This window comes from Acinonyx jubatus, chromosome A2, assembly GCF_027475565.1.
Source record: "Acinonyx jubatus isolate Ajub_Pintada_27869175 chromosome A2, VMU_Ajub_asm_v1.0, whole genome shotgun sequence".
NCBI lineage: Eukaryota > Metazoa > Chordata > Mammalia > Carnivora > Felidae > Acinonyx > Acinonyx jubatus.
Genome location: NC_069383.1, coordinates 56,935,671 through 56,955,900, shown reverse-complemented (window position 1 = coordinate 56,955,900; position 20,230 = coordinate 56,935,671). Strand labels below are relative to the sequence as shown.

General features: G+C 35.3%; 1 protein-coding gene across 23 annotated transcripts in view; it reads left to right on the top strand.

The window, feature by feature from the left end:
• The window catches only part of HDAC9 (histone deacetylase 9), a 739,528-nt gene that overhangs the window by 464,589 nt on the left and 254,709 nt on the right, over positions 1-20,230 (top strand). For all 23 annotated transcript variants that reach the window (XM_053218342.1, XM_053218337.1, XM_053218355.1 and 20 more), the window contains 2 exons: positions 8,345-8,465; positions 13,817-13,866. In XM_053218342.1, the coding sequence (XP_053074317.1) occupies positions 8,345-8,465; positions 13,817-13,866 (171 nt within the window). The remainder of the gene's footprint in view (positions 1-8,344; positions 8,466-13,816; positions 13,867-20,230) is intronic.

Below are 20,230 nucleotides of genomic sequence, written 5' to 3'. Positions count from 1 at the left end.
GATTCTTTAGAAAGCAAAAAGCAAAATCGGTAGCTTTCTTGTCACCATAAGAAGTGGATCTGGAGGGGTCATTCGGTATCCTCCTCAGAAACAAGTCCTTTGATTAAGTAGCCAGGTTTCTAAAGTGTGTGTGCCCTGAAGAAAACAATGTGCTTTTCTGTCCTTAAAAAATTGCAGAGATTGACCCATCATCTGTTAGAAATGCACTTGCAGTTGTTTTTCCAGAAGTGTTCATGACTCTCAGCCCCACCAAGCCACCCACAGACATTTGCTTGCTCTCACATTTGTTTTGAGAATAATAACATTTTATAATGCTTTTGTTGGATTACATATTATGTGGAATTTGCATTGGCTCTTTGTAACTAATATTGAATAACTTTGTTTCGCTTAATTCGTAAGTAAAAACCATAAGCAACATACTGTGCTGAAATGTTTAACTCTTTTATTCAAGTGCCAACACAAAGTAATTACAAAACAATTCGGGGACCCAAAACCAAGCTACTGTTGTGCCTTTTGGGACTTCCTCAGCCGTTCCAATGAGAAAAGTGGAGAGCAGGTTTAATGTAAAATCTTAAGATGCCAAGGAGCTCAGGGCTAGGGTCCCACACCTTCCTGTGCATTACAGGTAATTTTAGAAGACCTTTTTCAAATCTAAATAAAGAAATATAATACTCTTTGAGAAAAACTTTTGGAATGTGCAGATTTTCTGACATAACTGCTAAAAAGCACTGAATACTGCAAGTTAATTCAATTAAACATTTGTTTTATAGAGTAATCTAACTAGATGGCAGCACATAACAGCTTACTGTTTAGCTTGCAAAAAGAAAATTTTATGTGTGTTTGTGTTTTAGAATCTAACCACAAAGCAGTAAGAAACTTAAACAGGGAGTCTTGTGAATTGTCTCTAAAGGACAGGACAGTCTTGAGAAGTGGCACAAATGATTTAGATGTGATGAGTAAACCAGGATACATTTTGTAATTATTCTGAGAGATATTTGTATATCACAGTAGAGTGAACCTAGTCAGATAAATACATTAAAATTACTCGTGCAGCCTATAATCAGAATTAAGATGATTTGGAATTTTTTGTGTGTTAAGATGATTTGGAATTTTTTGTTTTGATTATTTTTTTCTATAAAAAAGGAAGAATTAATGTGGAAAACAATCAACAAAAGGAAATAAGACAGACTGCCCACATTTGGAGAGTGATACGGGATTATTTTAAGAGCAGCATTAAAGCTTATTTTTTAAAATGTTTGTTTGTTTGTAGAACATGAGCAGAGGAGGGGTAGAGAGAGAAGGAGTGAGAGAATCCCAGGTATATTCCATGCTGTCAACACAGAGCCCAGTGTGTGGCTCTGTGGGATGGGATCCTGTATGGGATGTATGGGATCATGACCTGAGCCAAAATCAGGAGTCAGATGCTTAACCCACTGAGCCACCTAGGCGCCCCTAAAGCCTATTAACAAAAATGAATAGTTACATGTTTTTAACCATCTGAAAATTATAATGCTAAAGTAATGCAAAATATTTATTGTGACAAAATTTGTTTCATATATGATTACTGTTTTTAAAAAATCACTGCTTTAGCCCAAACTGTTAAAATGTTCATTTACAGTTGTTTACAGAATAAGTATAATCTAGGAGATTCAGTTACATAAAATCATAAAAATTGAGCAATTACACTAAAGGGTAACATTTTTTTCTTTTTGATGAGCATAATATTTTGAAATGGGTGGAAATAAACTTTTAAGAAATATATAGCATGTATACTTTTTTACCATTCAGACCTTTATTATTGACTAGGATTTGCTGTTCTCTGAAATTCTTTTGCAATTACTTTATGCACCCAGAAATATCTTTACGTGAATTGTAATGACCGAATCAAGCAGTTTTATAAGCAAGTGGAGGCACTTGTTTTGAAGAAGAGATAGATCTTTCTTACTTCCCAACCTTTGCTGTGACAACCATTTGTTGTAACTACAGTTTGAAATGTGGGTCAGTAGAGTGTCAGTATCTTGAATTCATTTACGAGCAGAAAGAATGGACAGCTCCCTCTAACATGTCGTTCTCGACCGAGGATGCACATTAAAACCCACAGGGTGTTTCTAAGTATCTATATGCCCAGGGTGTCCCCAAGGTTAATCAGACGTTCTGGAGGTAGGACCCAGGCAATAATACCTTTTAATCTTCCCCAGCCGATTTCAAGGTGCAGACAATGTTAAAAACCACTATACCAGAAGGTCTATTTCTTTTTTTTTTAATTAAAAAAAATTTTTTTAATGTTTATTTATTTTTGAGACAGAGAGAGACAGAGCATGAGCAGGGAAGGGGCAGGTAGAGAGGGAGACACAGAATGTGAAGCAGTCTCCAGCTCTGAGCTGTCAGCACAGAGCCCGACTCAGGGCTCGAACTCACAAACCACAAGATCATGACCTGAGCCGAAGTCAGACGCTTAACCGACTGAGCCACCCAGGTGCCCCAGGAGGTCTATTTCTTAACTTAAGCTTAATGGGATAGAGACAAAAAGGTGAATGGAGTCAAATATATGAACATGGGAGTGTAACAGAAGTGAGCATTTGCTTGAGAAACAAAGGTAGCATTAACTCAGAAGTTCCATACACAGACTTTTAAAAATTGGGAAATGTATTTATTATTTTGAAGTTATCACAAGGTAGGAATAGGAATTTTAGAAAATATACTTATTTTTCAATTATGATTAAACATTAAGGAATTGCTTCAAAGTATAGCTAATATACTTTTGAAAACCATAGTGAGATCTCCACTCTTGCTTCAACTTTAGTAATTTATTACTTCAATTATTATATTTGCTTGCCTAAGTCAATTCTATCAATTAAAGAATGTTGAGTTTTTATTGTGTATAAGATCATTTCACATAGAATATTATCATTTTAGGGCTAAAGAGGGACTTTGAAGTAATTTGGTCAAACCTCCTAATGTTTATAAATGGAGAAATTAGGGTCCTGAAATGTACCTCATAGCTGGCTAGGAGCATGTTACAGACAGGTGACGGTCCGAACCTAGAACTCAGGGCTCCTGACCTCCGGTTTATTTTCTTTCCATGTGACCAGCTGAAAGGACCACAAGCCTATTGGGCTGCCTGTCTGCTTAATTGCCTCCTTCCCTTCTTTCACTCCCCTTTGTTTATAAGAAAAACTCTGATAGTAATAAGTTATTATCATGAGGGATATATAGAAGCAAAGAATGCAGTTGGGGGAAGGGGATTGAAAAATCCTTTATGTAAAATCAAAGAAACAATTGAATGTAGCATTTGAAAACTCCAATAGGTACCATTGGACATGAGCAATGAGTCCAGAATCTTGAATTTGTTTGAGAGAAGGGTATCAAGAAAAATGAATAGGCTGTGAACTTACCCATTAAATATTAAGTATGGAATTTGTAACAGAAGGTAACTTTGACACTCCTAAGTCATTTATGATTTCTTAACTTTCGAAGTCGCCAACCCTGTGAATTTTTGTAGGAAAAAAAATGCATCCCTATATTTAGGGACACTGGATGAAATATTTTCAGAAAATGAAATATTTCAGTGGAAATTGTTGCCTAATATGTCACCACTTTGAAAATGATTAAAGAAAATAGGGTCTCCCCCAGCAGAGGCAGGTACTTTGACTTGTCAAATTTAAGTTGGACATTTTCTGTTAGTTTGGAACTGCCACAAAATGAGCCCTTTCATGTGCTCAATAATACCAAACCAATGCAATCCATCTGTTCTGCTAAATTATTTCTAGTTCCCTAACCAAAGGCACTGCTTTTTCATGCATTTTATCATGATTTTATGCCCTTTATTATATTTTACAAAAGGTTCTGATTCCTCCAGGGCCAATGAGAACTGATTAGGACACTGGCCTCAATCCAGGCTTTGAACACAGGAGGGGAAGGAATAGAACTGTTTCCTTTTTGCCCAGCTCCTTGGCAGAAAAAAATATGAATCTATACCGTGTGTGTGCTCTGTGTGTGGGTGGGTGTGGGTAGGCTGCATTTTATCCTGTCACAGTATGACTTTGGAGATCATGTTCAGAACATTCCTTCTATAATCAGGTTGCATTAACGGGCTTTATTTCAGAAAGACTATTTCTTTAGGAAAGAACCATGATGTGTTGAGAGACTCGATATTGTCATTTTATTTATTTTTTTTATTTTTTAAATGTTTATTTTTAAGAGAGAGTGTGTGTGTGTAAGTGAGTGAATGTGAATGAGGGGGAGAGGCAGAGACAGAGGGAGACACAGAATCTGAAGTAGGCTCCAGGCTCCGAGCTGTTAACACAGAGCCCGACACAGGGCTCGAACCCACAAACTACGAGATCATGACCTGAGCCAAAGTCAGATGCTTAACTGACTGAGCCACCCAGGCGCCCCTGATATAGTCATTTGAAATAACTTTAGTCAAACTTCAAACCTGAAGGTAGACTGTTTGGGGCTCTAAACTAAATATGGTCATATACCTCAGGTGCTTAGCACTGAGAGTAGTTACTCAGTACACATTAGTTCTTTTCCTACTCTGAAAGAACAACTTCTTGAATGTAGGTCACAGACACTTACTGGGATGAGCACTGGGTATTACATGTAGGGGATGAATCCCTGGATTCTGTTCCTGATATCATTATTGTACTATATGCTAACTAACTTGGATGTAAATTTTAAAAATTAAAAAAAAAGGATGCAGGTCACAGAGAATGAAAACATAATAATGAGTACATCCTACATCACAGGGTTTCTTTATTAAGAGAATGAAAGAAGAGCTACAAGCTTTGTTTCCTAAGCCTGTATTAGCAAGGTATTTAAGACCTATATTGGGATTTTAAGTGAGAAAGACCCAGATGAAAGCTATCCTTTATATGCATTGAGTGTCCAAATATACTGAGAGTTCTCATAAATCCCTTTGGTCAGAATCATAGATGGCTTCAGATAGACATCTTGCATGCTAAGTATCTCTGAGAACGGAAATCAGTATCTTCCTAAATTGCGATTATCAGAGCACTTTATTCTATTTCATGACTCATTATGCTGTTGACCTTTGACTCAAGAGAGCATCATGAGAGAGAAATTAAGGAATAAAGGCTACACAGGAAGTAGAAAATAGGGGAAGGGCTTAAATGAAAATATCTATATTTAAGCATAAACACATCACATAATAAATTACTTATGATAATGCCAGAAATGAGAATTGTTGGAAGCCTCAATTTGAGAGAAAAAGTTAAATATGACAAATTTAAGACATCTGATAAAAGTGAGGCAAAATGGAACTACTCCAGGAGATCCTATGTGTTAAGAAAGAAGGAATTTCAGAATTTTTAGCTTAGTCATCCACCAAGTTCCCACAGCAGTGCCCCTGTGAGATATAAATCTCAAAACATGCTTTCTCCAGATCACTTTTCCAGGTAGAAACATTTTTCATAATGAGTTGGTTTTTACTGCTCCCTTTCTGTAGAAACATGTATATCTTGTTTGTAGATTTTATCTGGCATCCATAGGAGCAGAAGGTGATTATTAAGAATAAGTACTTCCTTATATTTAGTGTAATTATTTTTTAAGAAATATATTCTATAATAATAAAAAGAACCAGTGTAAAATACTTTTTTGAAGTCAGTATAAAATACTTTTTTTGAATTCATAAGGGAGCAGAGAAAGGGGGCCGGAAAGAAATTGAAGTGAAAACTTAGGAGCTACATTACATTTTAATAGTAAGAGGTAGGACAAGAGTATAAACTAGAGCAGAATACTTTGAGCAAGTCAGTGTTAAATAGACTGCATCAGATGCCCTATCCTTACTGTTAGTTAACTGATAGTACAGAAGACAATTACTGAGATTCAGCAGGTGTCCTCCTATGATTTATCAGCGCTTGGGCTACCATCAATAATTAAATCTTGTTACCAGATTATTTTGGAAATGTGTGATTGAGCATTCCACGTGAATGTAAGTGGGATTGTGGGAGAATGAAAAAGGAGTTGGGACAAGCATGAAGTGTATGGTATGTAAATATATGTGACTAGTTTATAAAAACCTAAAGATATGTTTATTATTAATGGTATTTAATGTTATGCCAGAGGTAGAACTTCAATTCAGAGTTGAAAAACTAACTTTATAGAAAAAGAGGAAGGGAAAAAAATCAATGAAGCTTTATGACAGTAGCCAAAATGTGGGTTTGATTGTTAGATATAGAATTGACATTGTTTAAGATATAGATGTTTCACTATATCAGCATGTGAAATGTTAATGGCTGTGGATTTCATAGACTCATAGAAATAAGATTTGGAAGCCCTGTCATTTCACATTGTTCATTATTCTGCCAGACTAAGACTGGTTGCCACAGTCTGGTTTCCAGTGCTGTGCTCATTCCAATTTTAGATGACTCAGACCATGGAGTTACCACTGTTTATCTTGGGGGATTTTCCACCAGCTGAAATCTCAAAGTTAAAATGTTAACCTTTAATATTTCTTTGAACTTTTTCTTGCTTATTTTATCTTATCATTTGCCATTCTTCTTTGGTTGTTCTGACCTTCCGTAAACTCTTCCAAATTTAATGTTTACTAGCAAACCATCTAGGGCAATAACATGTTTGTTTATTGATCAGAGCAATGACTGACCAGTTGGCCATCATTAAATTTTCCTTTGTCTTCAGCGTTGTCTACCTGGTTTAATTTCAGCATTCAGTACCTATCTAGAAATAATTTCTCTCAAGCATTTAAAATTTTTTTCTAGAGATGTAAATTGGATGTCAAAAACAGGAAATTTCAATGCTATGACAAAGAAAATTCCATATGCATTTGTTTATTTATTTGGCACATTACAAGCGCAGTGTCAAGAAGTTTCTGTTTTACATCATTCCTGTTACCTTGTTCTTACTCCTTGGATCTCCCACCATTCCTCTCTCACTGTGACATGATGATTTATTTTCTGTGACAAGCAGAGCTCTGCCCTCTACCCAGTAAACCCCTAGGAAGTATCAGCATATTTGAGATTTTCCCAGCCTGCTTCCTTAAACATCAACAGCAACCACCTTTCCTTAAATTAGGGAGGTTGAATATGGAATTGTCCTGGTCCTCAGCGAGGTCTTGCTGTCTCCCAATGTTTTCATGTCACCTGGTGATTTCATGGTCAGGAACATGAGAGGATAGCATTTCCTGAACAAATTTTCTTTGAATTTCACTGTAGTTTTATACTAATATGTTACATTACAAGGGCTTTGTTGTGATACGTATTTTAAGTGATACATTAATACTGCCTGGGTAATTTTGGGAAGCCCAGCAATTTTCAGAAGTAAGGCTAATTAACTTCATACACCAGCATGATGTTTATTGGACTTGTAGATATGTCAACTGAGAAATGTGGCCAAGAAGAATACTTCGTATATTGACTATCTGAGGTTTCATGTAATGTGCTCTTTTGTCTATGTTGAAGCACCATTCTTTGTTGAAATGAAAGTCTCTCCCTAGCATGTGCATAAAAATATTGACTGAGTCTAGAGAGTGTGTCAGACTATCTCTGGCTAAACAGCAGTTTTGGTTTTTGCTTACCTCTTCTGTCACAGTAATGGTTTTATAAAATACATTAAATTACTACAAAAGTAGAATAAAAATGGAAGACAAGATTTTATTAGATTCAATAGATATAAAAATAGTTTCTTCAATTACTATAAGTTTCTAAATATTTACTCTGAATTTCTGTATAGACCTCATCACACACTATTCACAAACCATTCCTGAAATGTTACTGACCGTATCGGACATACTTTGAGTAACATTGATCTAGATTAATGATTCCATGAGGTGCACACATGAAGTGATCAGCATTTTTGTGATAATAGATTACATTAAAATGTGTTGATATTACTATGTTCTTTAAGAAACTATAGAGAAATTGTTCTAACAGCTTCTTCAAGTGAATGTAAAGTAAGATTTTAATGAATTCACCTCTCAGCTAAACAGTAGCCACTAGGTTTTTTGTTGTTGTTTTTTTTTTTTTTAGGGTTTTTTGTTTGTTTTAACCTCTGTTTTTAAGCTGATACTTTTACAAAGGAGTTAACTCTTAATTTCTTTGTTATGGACTTATTTTTATGTCAAAGAACAATATGCTTTATGTCAGTTGCCCATTTGGGCATAGGCATAAACAATCCATAGGCTCTGAACCTTGCATGCACTCATTTTTCAAATATTATTATGGTACTTTACTAAGCAAATCAGTGTCACATTCCAGCATGATGAAACTCAGTTCATTATTAATCATCTTAAATGTGACTTGTGTCTTACTTTCTTCTAAATGTTTTTAGTGGAGTACTGTAGGCTTCTGCTATTTTCTTTCAGCGAATTCAAGGTCGAAAAGCCAGCCTGGAGGAAATACAGCTTGTTCATTCTGAACATCACTCACTGTTGTATGGCACCAACCCTCTGGATGGACAGAAGCTGGACCCCAGAACACTCCTAGGTCTGTACGGGTCTCCATTCTACTGAGAATAGCACATTCCAGCACTATCATTAGTCAATGCTGTTGTCAGTTCAAAATACTTGGCAAGCAGTATGACAAAAAAATCAGCTTTTCCAACAGCATTGCTCTGTGGAATGAGTCCTTTACAATAGAAACCAGCATAGATTAAGAAAATCTTGCATTAGAAAAAATGACAGTGCAAGTTCTATGATGTTTACTGTTAAATTAACTTTTATTTGAATAGTATTTGTTCACTGTGTTTTATCTTATAAGAATACATGCATTGTTGGCTTTGTCTACATTTTTAAGCTAAAAGAAATAAAGATTTTCACATTCTTCATGCAATTTTATCTTCACCTTTCCAATTTCTTTTGTGTCTTTTAGTTTTTTACTTTGACCTTAACATATAAAAGGCACTGTACCAACTCATTATTACTATACCTAGAACATTACATTTTATTGTAAGATTGCATTGTAAATTTTAGTATAATCTGTTTAATGCATACCTTAACTATGGAATTAAATAGTTAAGTAGATAGCAGAAGTGTAAAACTAATAAACACAATTTTTAGTTAATATATAATTTTCAAACATTCACTATTAGATATTAAAATAAAATTTATGTTGCGGAGCTTTGCATAAACTTTATATGAGTGATAGAAACAGAAGATTTCAGAAAACAGTTTGTGACAAAACCATATTTAGCTGGAGCAACTAATATTAATTATATTGTTTATTAATAACCTTTTATAGTGGGATAATAATACATGACATAGCAATGTATGCCAAAGGATCATATTTTAAGTATTTTAACTAAAAGGGCATTTTAGGACTTTTCCTTGTCCCTTTCTTTCAAACAAACCTATTATGTCAGATCCCAACTATTGGACTCTTTCACCTAATTTAATGCAATTTCTACGTGATTTATGTTAACTGGTCCTAAGCAATTCAAAAGCAAGTATATGACATGTAGTAGGCAGGCATCTTAGAAAGCAATTATAAAGGGAAATTAACAGTTACCCATTATAATGCTTACAATCTGCCTTTTAAAACAAATGGCAGGCACCCCTAAATTTGTGAAGTAAAGGCATATGGGTGAGTGTGTATGAGCATGTGAATGCATGCATACTGGGTAGTGGTAGCTTGGAGAGAAACTGACAGAAATGGGAACGCATAAAGACTACTCAATTTTTAGAAAACATTCAAAATTTGATGATGAGAAATACTTTGTATAGTAGAATTGAAGTTATATAATTAATATAAAGGCAAGTCACTCCAAACATATAATCTATATGTTTTTTTCCTGAATTCTTTTGAAGGAATCAATATTTGCACATGCAGATCTTTAAAAATTTTTTTTCAACGTTTATTTATTTTTTTTGGGACAGAGAGAGACAGAGCATGAACGGGGGAGGGGCAGAGAGAGAGGGAGACACAGAATGGGAGACAGGCTCCAGGCTCTGAGCCATCAGCCCAGAGCCTGACGCGGGGCTCGAACTCACAGACCGTGAGATCGTGACCTGGCCGAAGTCGGACGCTTAACCGACTGCGCCACCTAGGCACCCCTGCACATGCAGATCTTTTACATAAAGTACTTCTTTTGCTATGGATACTATATAATAAATGTCCTTATTTTAACATGATTTAATAATCACACCTATTTTACCACAAAGTTGAAGCAAACTGAACTTTCATGGTTTTATGAGATCAAAATACTCATGTATTTAAAGATAAAAAGCTGTGTCCATTTTGATAATTGTGTTTAACTTAGTTAAGAGAAAACCAGTAGAAAACTTTCCTAATTGTTAAAATTCTAAATATGGTCTAAAAATTAAATATGGTCTAAAGGATAAATCAACTTTCCTAATTGTTAAAATTCTAAATATGGTCTAAAAATTAAATATGGTCTAAAGGATAAATCAATCAAGGCATATGACTAGGTACTTTGGATATAATTGGGATAAACTTACACATAGGCGTTTGAGAGGTGTTTCAAACAATTGTTATTCCACATTTTATCAAGCTGATGAACAGCCACTTTTTAAAAATTCTTTTATGTTTTTATTTATTTGAAAGAGACAGTATGAGTGGAGGAAAGGCAGAGAGCGAAGGAGACACAGAATCTGAAGCAGGCTCCAGGCTCTGAGCTGTTAGCAGAGAGCCCAACATGGGGCTTAAACTCACGAACCTTGAGATCATGACGTGAGTTGAAGTCAGACACTTAACCAACTGAGCCACCCAGGCGTCCCCATTATTCCACATTTTAAGAGAAAGGAGGAAATACACTTCAGCAATTCCAAACTGGTTTACTTATGAAACATGGCAATACCACTGTTTTTGTAATGAAATTTTACACTTGAGCAAAACTGATTTTCTCAAAATAGTCGACATATATATAATTTAAAAATGTAATGATTTACAAGTAAATGCCAAACTGTAATTTAGAACCTGGACAAAGGAGTTTCCTATGATGTATGCCATGAAAACACCAAGTATCAATAGCTTAGTTTTTACAGGTTTGTTTTCTTTTTTCTTTTCCTTTTTATTTTTTTGTCATTGTCCATCAGTGAAATTTTACTGGAATGCACCCATCCCCATGCTTTTTTTTTAAGTTTTTATTTTAATTCCAGTTCATTAACATAAAGTGTTACATTTGGTTCAGGTGTATGATACATTGATTCAATAGTTCATTACAATACCTGATGTTCATCACAGCTTAATCCTCATCTATTTAACCCATTCCCCTACCCTCCTCCCCTCTTGTAACCATCAGTTTGTTCTCTATAATTAAAAGCCTGTTTCTTGGTTTGTCTTTCTCTCTCTCTCTTTTTCCCTTTGCTTGTTTATTGTGTTTCTTAAATTCCACATATGAGTGAAATCATATGGTATTTGTCTTTCTTTGACTGACTTATTTTACTTAGCATTACAGTCTCTAGTCCATCCTTTTCATTGTGAATGGCAAGATTTGTTTCTTTTTATGACTGAATAATATTCCATTCTCTGTATATACCATATCTTCTTTATCCATTCACTAATCAATGGACACTTGGGCTGCTTCCATATCTTGGTAGTTTTTATGGTTTTAATGTAAATAAATTGGCCACATATTACTAGTTTTTAGTATTTAATGTGAGATAATATTCATACAATTGATGATTTTAGAGTTAGTTTTAGATACACATGAGGAATTCCATAGACACCTCTCAGGGATCAGTGAAGCAATTTCAATATTTTGTGCCAGCTACATGAGTAAAGAAAGATAAACAGGGATGTTGCATTGTTAGATCTAATGTTAAGCACTAAAATCAACTTTGATGACACTTTGAAGTACCTTAGTTTTTCTTGTGAATCCAGAAACTTAACTTGTTTTCCTTAATTCAAATTCTAAGTGAATAATCTCTTTTTTTAAAAAGTTTAACCTTTCATCCTTTTTTGTGTGTGTATGAAATTTAAATTTTTGTGGCTTTTTACTTCTATCTTCAAGACCAGACTGAAGCTGCCATGTACAAATATATAGAAGTTTATAACCCTCAAGATACCTTCCCTCTCTTTATCCCTTTCTTTCACTGTATATATCCTTCTTTCTCCCCCAGCCTCCCCTTCCCGCCCCCCACCCCACAGATTGGCAGGTGGGAGCTGTCTGTCAATGTGTATGCATATTTAATTGAAATTCATTCACTTGTATGATTTTCTGATTTAAAGTAATACTACTATTTTTGATAGTTATGTTCTGGACTTAGGAGGAAGGATTTAAATAAAAGTTCATTATAACCAGACCTATCAGTCTTTGTATCTTGAAAGACATCTATAGCTTATAAAATGATTAGATTTGAAAATGGGCACCATTTGTCTATTTAAGTACTCTAGACTGTGTAAGGTGACACTTTAAAAACATTTTCTCCAATCATTTTTAGTGTAAGGTTTTCCTTTGCATTAATATTCCTGTCGTTCTTAGTACCAGTTTTCATTAGCTTGTGGCTAGCCAGATCTGAGTCCATGAATAAGGCAATATAATATTATTAAAAAATAAACCCAGTCAGTTAAGTGAATTAAAAATTTTTTACACATTACTCAATTTAAATTATTGATTATTTGGTTGTTTTGTATTATAAACATTACTAAATAAAAATTCTCTTTAAGCAGCTTATCATTTATTCTCTTGGAGTTTAATAATTTTTAAAAATTACTGTAAATTTTCTTTAGTACATTTAGTACATTGTAATATTACCCCTTTTTACTGACTGTGGAATGAAGAGTTCAGACATTAAAATATACAATATTATATATTTAAATTTCACATGTGATCAGTACATCTTTGACCTGAGTCACTTTAGAGCCATTGGACTATGATACAGAAATGACCATTGCCTTTTCCTTTAATTACTTTGCAAGGAGGTGTAGGGAGTAAATATTTTTGTTTTCTCTATTAATGTACTAGATAATGTAGAAAATAAAAATTCAGGTGAACAAAATGATTAAAAATTCCATGAAATACCAATTCCAAGAGACAATCACAGGTAAGATTTTGGTATATATTTTAAAGAAGATATATATGTGTTTATATTGTATAGATTTCCCCTAAAGGTTATCCTTTTTACTTTTAAACAAATTTTTAATATTTATTTATTTTTGAGAGAGAGAGAGAGAGACTGACAGAGCACGAGCACGAGCAGGAGCAGGGAGAGAGAGAGAGGGAGATACAGAATCCAAAGGAGGCTCCAGGCTCTGAGTTGTATGCACGGAGTCTGATGCAGGGCTCGAACTCACAAACTGTGAGCTGTAGTCGGATGCTTAACCAACTGAGCCACCCAGATGCCCCAAGGTTATCCTTTTTATAGTGTTTTTATTTTTAAAAATTTGGATTTTGAAGAGGCTTATACTTAAGACAAGTATACTTTGTCTTAGTTATATCTGAAGTAAAAATTAATAAGTCTGTGTATTTGAATAGATGTTTTAATATTTAAACTTTTTAAGAAAAGGACAGTGTATTTCAGAAACTTTGTCTTAAGACATCACTTGAGAGGGATACACTCAGAATAGCTTAGTTATTTTAAGTAAACTATAAATAAAAAACATATTATGATATATTAATTGATGTGTAGGCTAGCCAAAACAATCTGGAGACTCAAATTTCATAGGTGTGTGTTTTCACATAGGGCAGTAGACTCTACATGTAATAATAATTATATTCATTTGCTTTGAGTTCTTGCATATCTAAAATTTGATTACTTTTCTTCTGAATCAAGTGATAAATACTATGTGACATATCATGTGTTATTAAACACCAAAATTTTTAAAAGTATAATTGTATTCCCAATTTATATATTTTTTCATGTCTTCTTAATGTGTAGGTGACGCCTCTCAAAAGTTCTTTTCTTCATTACCTTGTGGTGGACTTGGGGTAAGTATGAGTTTGTTTGCTGCTTTTAAATAACATAAACTACCAAAAAAAATCCTTTGATTTATCATTGTGGTTATGGGTAAAGCCATTTCTCAGTAAAAGTTATCATAAACTTCAGGACTGGCTACAGAATTTATAGGGCTCAATTCCAAATGAAAATGCATATCCCTGTGTGCAAAACTTACTAAGAATTTCAAGATGGTGACAACAGTGAATTAATCCAAGTGCAGGGCCTTTTAAATCTACAGTTCTGTGTGACTGCACAGATAGCATATCCACAAAGCCAACTTTGCTAGACTTATGTAGCTGGAAAAAAGGTAACACAAAAGGATTCAACTGTTTTGCAGCAGAATTCAATTTTCAAGAGACTCCTACTGAGTACGCAAATACCTAATATTCCTGGTGAAAATGGCATAGACTTCACAAAGTGCTTTGCATTGTGGCACACTTTATTTGTGAACCCTGGGGCCATTTTTGTCGCCATAATTAACAAAGCCTTTTTTGACCCAGCATATTTATACCACATTTCAAGGACAAATTTGTTTAAATATACGAAGAAAACGTGCTACGTTTTGGTGGATGGTTAGAACATATCCTTTAACCTGCAATCTATTTACAGTTAACCCTTACCAGTAACAAGTTGTCATCTTGTAGAACTAAGTACTAAGTCATATTAGGAGAGCATATTTCTAGATCAGGTTTCAAGGACTGAGGAATTTAAGTCAATTAAGTTTCTTGGACATTGAAGGGAAAGAACTGTGTGTGCCATATTTTAGGCAATATTTTACTATCACTAAATTTTATACAGGGAAATCATACATATTTTCAGTTAATTCTTTCATTTTAGTGACTCTAGATTTAACAAGGATAATCTTTTTGTTTCTTCACCTATGATTCTATCCTCTTCAGAAATATAAATGGCAGCTACAAGAACCAAAATCTGCTTGGAATTTATAGTTTGCTAACATTATACCAGGTTTATACCAGTTTTGTAAAATAGTTATTAATACCATTTTGCAGATGAGAAACTGAAGGCTCAGAGAAATGACCTTATTTTCCTGAAGTCACACAGTAACGGGTAAAAGTCTAAAAGTATGAGGTTGATGTGCGTGTCCATGTGCAGGAGTTCTAAAAGAGCTTATTTGTTCTTTCCATGCCGTTTGTCTTCAGTAGGCTAGTCCCTGGAGCCTAGCATTGCAGCACTGTGGCTGATGTAATGTTCCTTTTGTGGCAGCTCACCAGTGAGCTTCACTTTTTGACCTTGAGCTCAGTATAATCACTATCCTACATTAAACCCTCCTTACTTTTAGCAAACCCACTGTGAAGCCAGGAACTTGCAAAATTATTCTAGAAAGCAGAGGATAAACTGACTTTTAAATTAGGTTTCATTGACAACGGATGGCATTGGCTTTGTCATTATTTTTTAACATCCCAAGTGCCCATTTTAAGAGAATGGCTGAGTACCTGAAAATGAGGTAAAGAATGAAACAAAGCTAATGGCTACTTAGAAGATTCAATGATAGGGAGGAAATCAAAGCTGTTAAAAGAGTGATGGTCATCAAACTCCCACTCCTTTACATTTAATACATGACGCAGAGCTGAAATGAGGACAGCTCCTTAGGATCCACCTCCCAAGTCTGACTTGGGTTGTGCCTATACTATATTATCCCTTGAACACAAAGTACCTCTATTCAAACTGCTTAAACTCATACCAAGGTAGCTTCTTATTCTTTAGCTCGAACTGTTCTAGTAAATTCTTAGAAGTGCCCAAGGAATGAAGGGTCACTGCTGCTTTTGTCCCTGTATGTCCAACATAAAGCAAAGTGAGTGTCATAAAATAAGTCCTTCATAATGTTTCCAAGCACTGTCTTAATCCTTGGTGACAGCAGTGGTGGTAGGTAAATGTAGCTTTGGCAGACAGAGGGGAGGAGGAAGACTGGATTAGTTTGACTTCATCAGTATTGAAGAGGGCTGGAGAGAGGCACTTCTCTTTATTAGATTGGCCTATTGGTCTTCTGAAGGTTCACACTGGTGAGTGTGAACGTGTGTGTTATGCATGCATGTGCATGCACAAGCTTGTCCATGTTGAAACTGTAAAGAACTAGTTTGGGACGCCTGGTTGGCTCAGTTGGTTGAGTGTCCGCCTGCTGCTGAGGTCATGATTTCACAGTCTGTGGGTTTGGGCCCCGCATCAGGCTCTGTGCTGGCAGCTCAAAGCCTGGAGCCTGCTTCAGGTTCTGTGTCTCCCTCACTCTCTGCCCCTCCCCTTCTCACACTCTGTCTCTGTCTCTCTCCTCTCAAAAATGAATAAACATTAAAAAAAAAAAAAAAAACTAGTTTGATTTGGCTTTTTTTTTCTTCCAGAGACCAAATTGTGTTCTGAGGCATTCAGAAACCTCCTTACCCCTCAGATTTTGGGTTTTGATACAAGTCCTAAGAGAAATTCTGAATCCTTTGTGTTTCTACCAGTCTAAATTTTTACCTTTGGGACAGTTCTAGACATACAGAGTATACAAAGATACCCAGTATGAACTGAGAGTGGTCCAACTTCATAAGCTCTCTTCCCAGAGAACTTGGAAACCACTGAAATTGCCCTGTCTTAAGGCACTCTTCTAGTTCAGATCATCTAAGATGGACCCATTAGTTTGAATCCTAAAATACTTAGTGCTCCCCAATTGTTAAAGGAAACTCTAGTTCCTGGAATATATACTTGCTACTAGATGGCTTTAATATATACCTGCTGAAGGCTAATGGATTGACTGGATTTTGAGGAGAATACCTGGGATATTGTGAAATCAGAAAATCCCTACTTATTAAATTTGCCCCTAAAATTGTATGTAATACTTTTTTAAAGTTTTTAAAATTCCAGTATAGTTAGGATACAGTATTTTATTAGATTTAGGTGTACAATATAGTGATTCAACAATTCAGTACGTTACCCAGTGCTCATCATGATAAGTATACTCTGCATATGAAAATTTGACAGTGTTGGCTAAGTTGCTCAAAGGGCAAATGGTACTTAAGTTTCTTTCAGGTATATTTTCCAGAATTACACTTTGAGCAACAATCTCAAGGGTTTCTAATTTCTTTGTGTTTGGTTCTCATTTTGTTAGTTACTAGGGCATGACTCATTTCTCATTAACATGTGATTGCACTGCAGAAAATGCATCAGTTGCAGAGAGCATTTTACCAAATCACAGGACTTGGTCATTGTATAATGGCATAAATAATTAAGGGACTCTGAAAATAAAACCCAGTGCAGGACCACTTTAGTTCTCACTCCTAAGGGTATATCACTAAAAATAGTGATCATTTTTCTAGCCATCTGACCTGCTGCTGTGTGAAGAAATCTTGAAATAATTTCTCAGCTTTATTTTTCCCTCTTCACTTGATAGGCCACAAAAAAAACCACAAAAGCAAGGACGAGCAGGCTTTTATGATAATGTCGTCATCAGCTCCCAACTTCAAACACTTCTGCGGCTTTTGAGTTGTCATTTATAACTTGGAACTGAATCGACCCATAATTCCCATGATACACTTAGAGAAATTGATAACAGACTCTGCACTTCTTTTATGGCTCGGAGGAGGCAACTCCAATCACATCACTATTGGCAGGCAATATTATTTTTTGACATGGTTGTAAAAGTATAAAGGGGCTTATGGCATTTGTTTAGATGAGGAATGGGCTCTCAAGCTGTGCTGGGGTTTACAGGACCAGATTAGTGAGAAGCAAAGGGAATATGATGTTTGCAAACAGGATATGATTTTATATATAAGTTTGGGTTTCATGCTCTGTTCCCTGGGGAAAGCCCTGCAGACAGCAGAGAATTCCACTTTTATCCTACAACAGACAGGCTCCTGGTGCCAAAAGGCAGAAAAATAAACGTGGTCAATGGGCAGTGTCAGACCCTTGATTGGAGGAGGAGGAGCTGTGGAAGAGGCAGAACAATTTCCTAGGAGGAATGAGGAATTGCTGAGCATGGGCAGAATCTGGGCCCGCCTAACTGGTCAAAGATGTGCCAAAAATGAGGCCCTGTGAGGTTTTATCAAGGCACCTTCTCTGGCAGCAACTCAGTCAATCTGTGAACACAAAGCTGGATTTTTATTACAAACTTTTACTCTGCCCGTATTCTATTTGATAACTCCTAAATCTGACACACTGTGGAGGTTAGAGATATCATTTGTGTGATTTGGAGAGGGGGAGATGGGGAGAAGGATTAGGTGGTTGTGGGGAGGTAATTTAAGGCTCATTTCCATTGCCTGAGGTTTTCAGCATACATTTCATTTATGTTCTAACTATACTTGCTGTATAGGAGGCAGGTTTGGATGAAATGTCTCAAATTCTCTTTCATTCTGTCATATTTATAATCTAAGCTCTTCCCCCTGATATATAATATTTATGTATATATAAGTATTATATATGTACATACGTTCAAAAGTATCAAATTGTCAATTTGATACTACATTTGTATCTTTATATCATTTTACCCATTTATTACATTACATTGGTTCTTCCCCAATAACAGTAAAAAAAAAAAAATCTAGTGGCAAGTCTTTTAAAGGACCTCTCTGACTTTCTTTATTGTGTTATAATATCAGGAGATTATTTATTTTCTGACCAAATCTATAGACAGATCGTTAAATTCAACGTAACAGAAATACTAGACTAATATATTTTTATCCTGCTCTTCAGAGTGGTCTTCTTAGAAACACAATCAGTATTTTAGAAGGCATAACAAATGCTATCGTATGAAGAGTAAAGGGTAGGAAAAATCACTTTGTGCCAGTAATTAGATAAGGTGCAGGAATGTAGTTACTGATGAGACAAGGCCACTTTTCTCATTTGCTCATAGCCTATTCATTGGGCTGATTTGGACAAATGTTGTGCTGTAGAAACACAATGGAGGGGGCTTCCAGAACAGAAAAGAAAGAAGAGTGATGTTGAAACTATTCAAGTAGTCATAAGGTAAATAAATTTTCAAGAACAATTAGGAATGAATATATTTGTATGAGTATGTGCATGTGTATGGGGGGTGGTTATGAGTATGAGGTAGGGCTACACGTCCAGACATTAATTGTTTAGGTCATAATAACACACCATATTATTAAAAATTGCATCAAGCTATTGCTGATTAGGAGGGAATTTTTTTCCCTTAAGCAACAACAACACCTAATGTTTATGCCAAAATTTATATGTTCCTTATCGTAAGTGCACACATTATGTGCTGTTCCCATCCAGTTGTCCTAAGCAGGCACTTACATCTGCAGAGTTGGGGGTGGCATCTGTTTCTCACATGCGGTAATCAGGATTATGTTGATTTCCCTTGTATTAATGTTCAGCTCAAACGTAGCTTGCAATCAGTGCTTCATTTCCTCCGCTGCCGCTATCAGAGAGGCATCACAGCCCTCTTCCCTCCAGCATAATAAGAGGACCCACTAAGATTTGGGATTTCTCTTTTTCCCATCTCCCCTTTCCCATTTGGATTTTCATTATTTTTAAACTGGATGCAAATGATACTAGCAGGAATACCACTCGGCACCTGGAAAAAGTAACACTGATAAGCTGCCCTAATGAAATTGTTTCAGAATTTTGGTTCATGTTATGGATTCCACAAAAAGATCATGTTGCTCTAGGTGTGGGGCAAAATATTATGCAAGCTAGGAGATGCCTTCTAAATAACAAAGGATGTTTCCAGTATTGCATAGAGTATGCTAATTGTATATACTCAATAATAGTTACAGGGAAGTAGATGGCATTCCCTACAGAGATAAACATTTATATGTTACTCTGTGTTTACTACAAAATGTAAAATGGCATATAATCTTTAAGTATCTGGTGTTCATGGCAGGAAAGAGGGCAATTAGAAATGAAAACCTTAAGTTCCTCCTCAGTTCACTTCACTGTAGCATCTCATTTGTGATTAAATTCTTTCTATTGCTTTGACTTTATGGCTAAGCACAACAGGATGCATTTTCAAGTTCCAATTTCATTTTCCTATTTAAAGTACACATGTATATAACAAAGCTATTAAAATTCTTCTGTTGTCAACATGAGATAGCTTAAAAATGCCATCATCAAAGCCTTACACATGTGTTTTTTACATTCTTGGGACCACAACACCTATAAAAAACTGTATGAGCAACACTGTCAATCAACCAAAGTACTGTCAATAGCAGAGAAGAAGAAAACATACCAATTTCTGGAATTTCTTGTTCTATAATCTTTCTCTTGTCTGTAATAATTTTCTCTAAAGAAATTGAAACTTAGATTATGCTATTCCTAAAGGTAAATGGGTTTGGTGAACATTAAGCTTCTAATTCAAGAAATTTATAGTTCTGTGAAACAAAAGCTCTGAGAAATTAA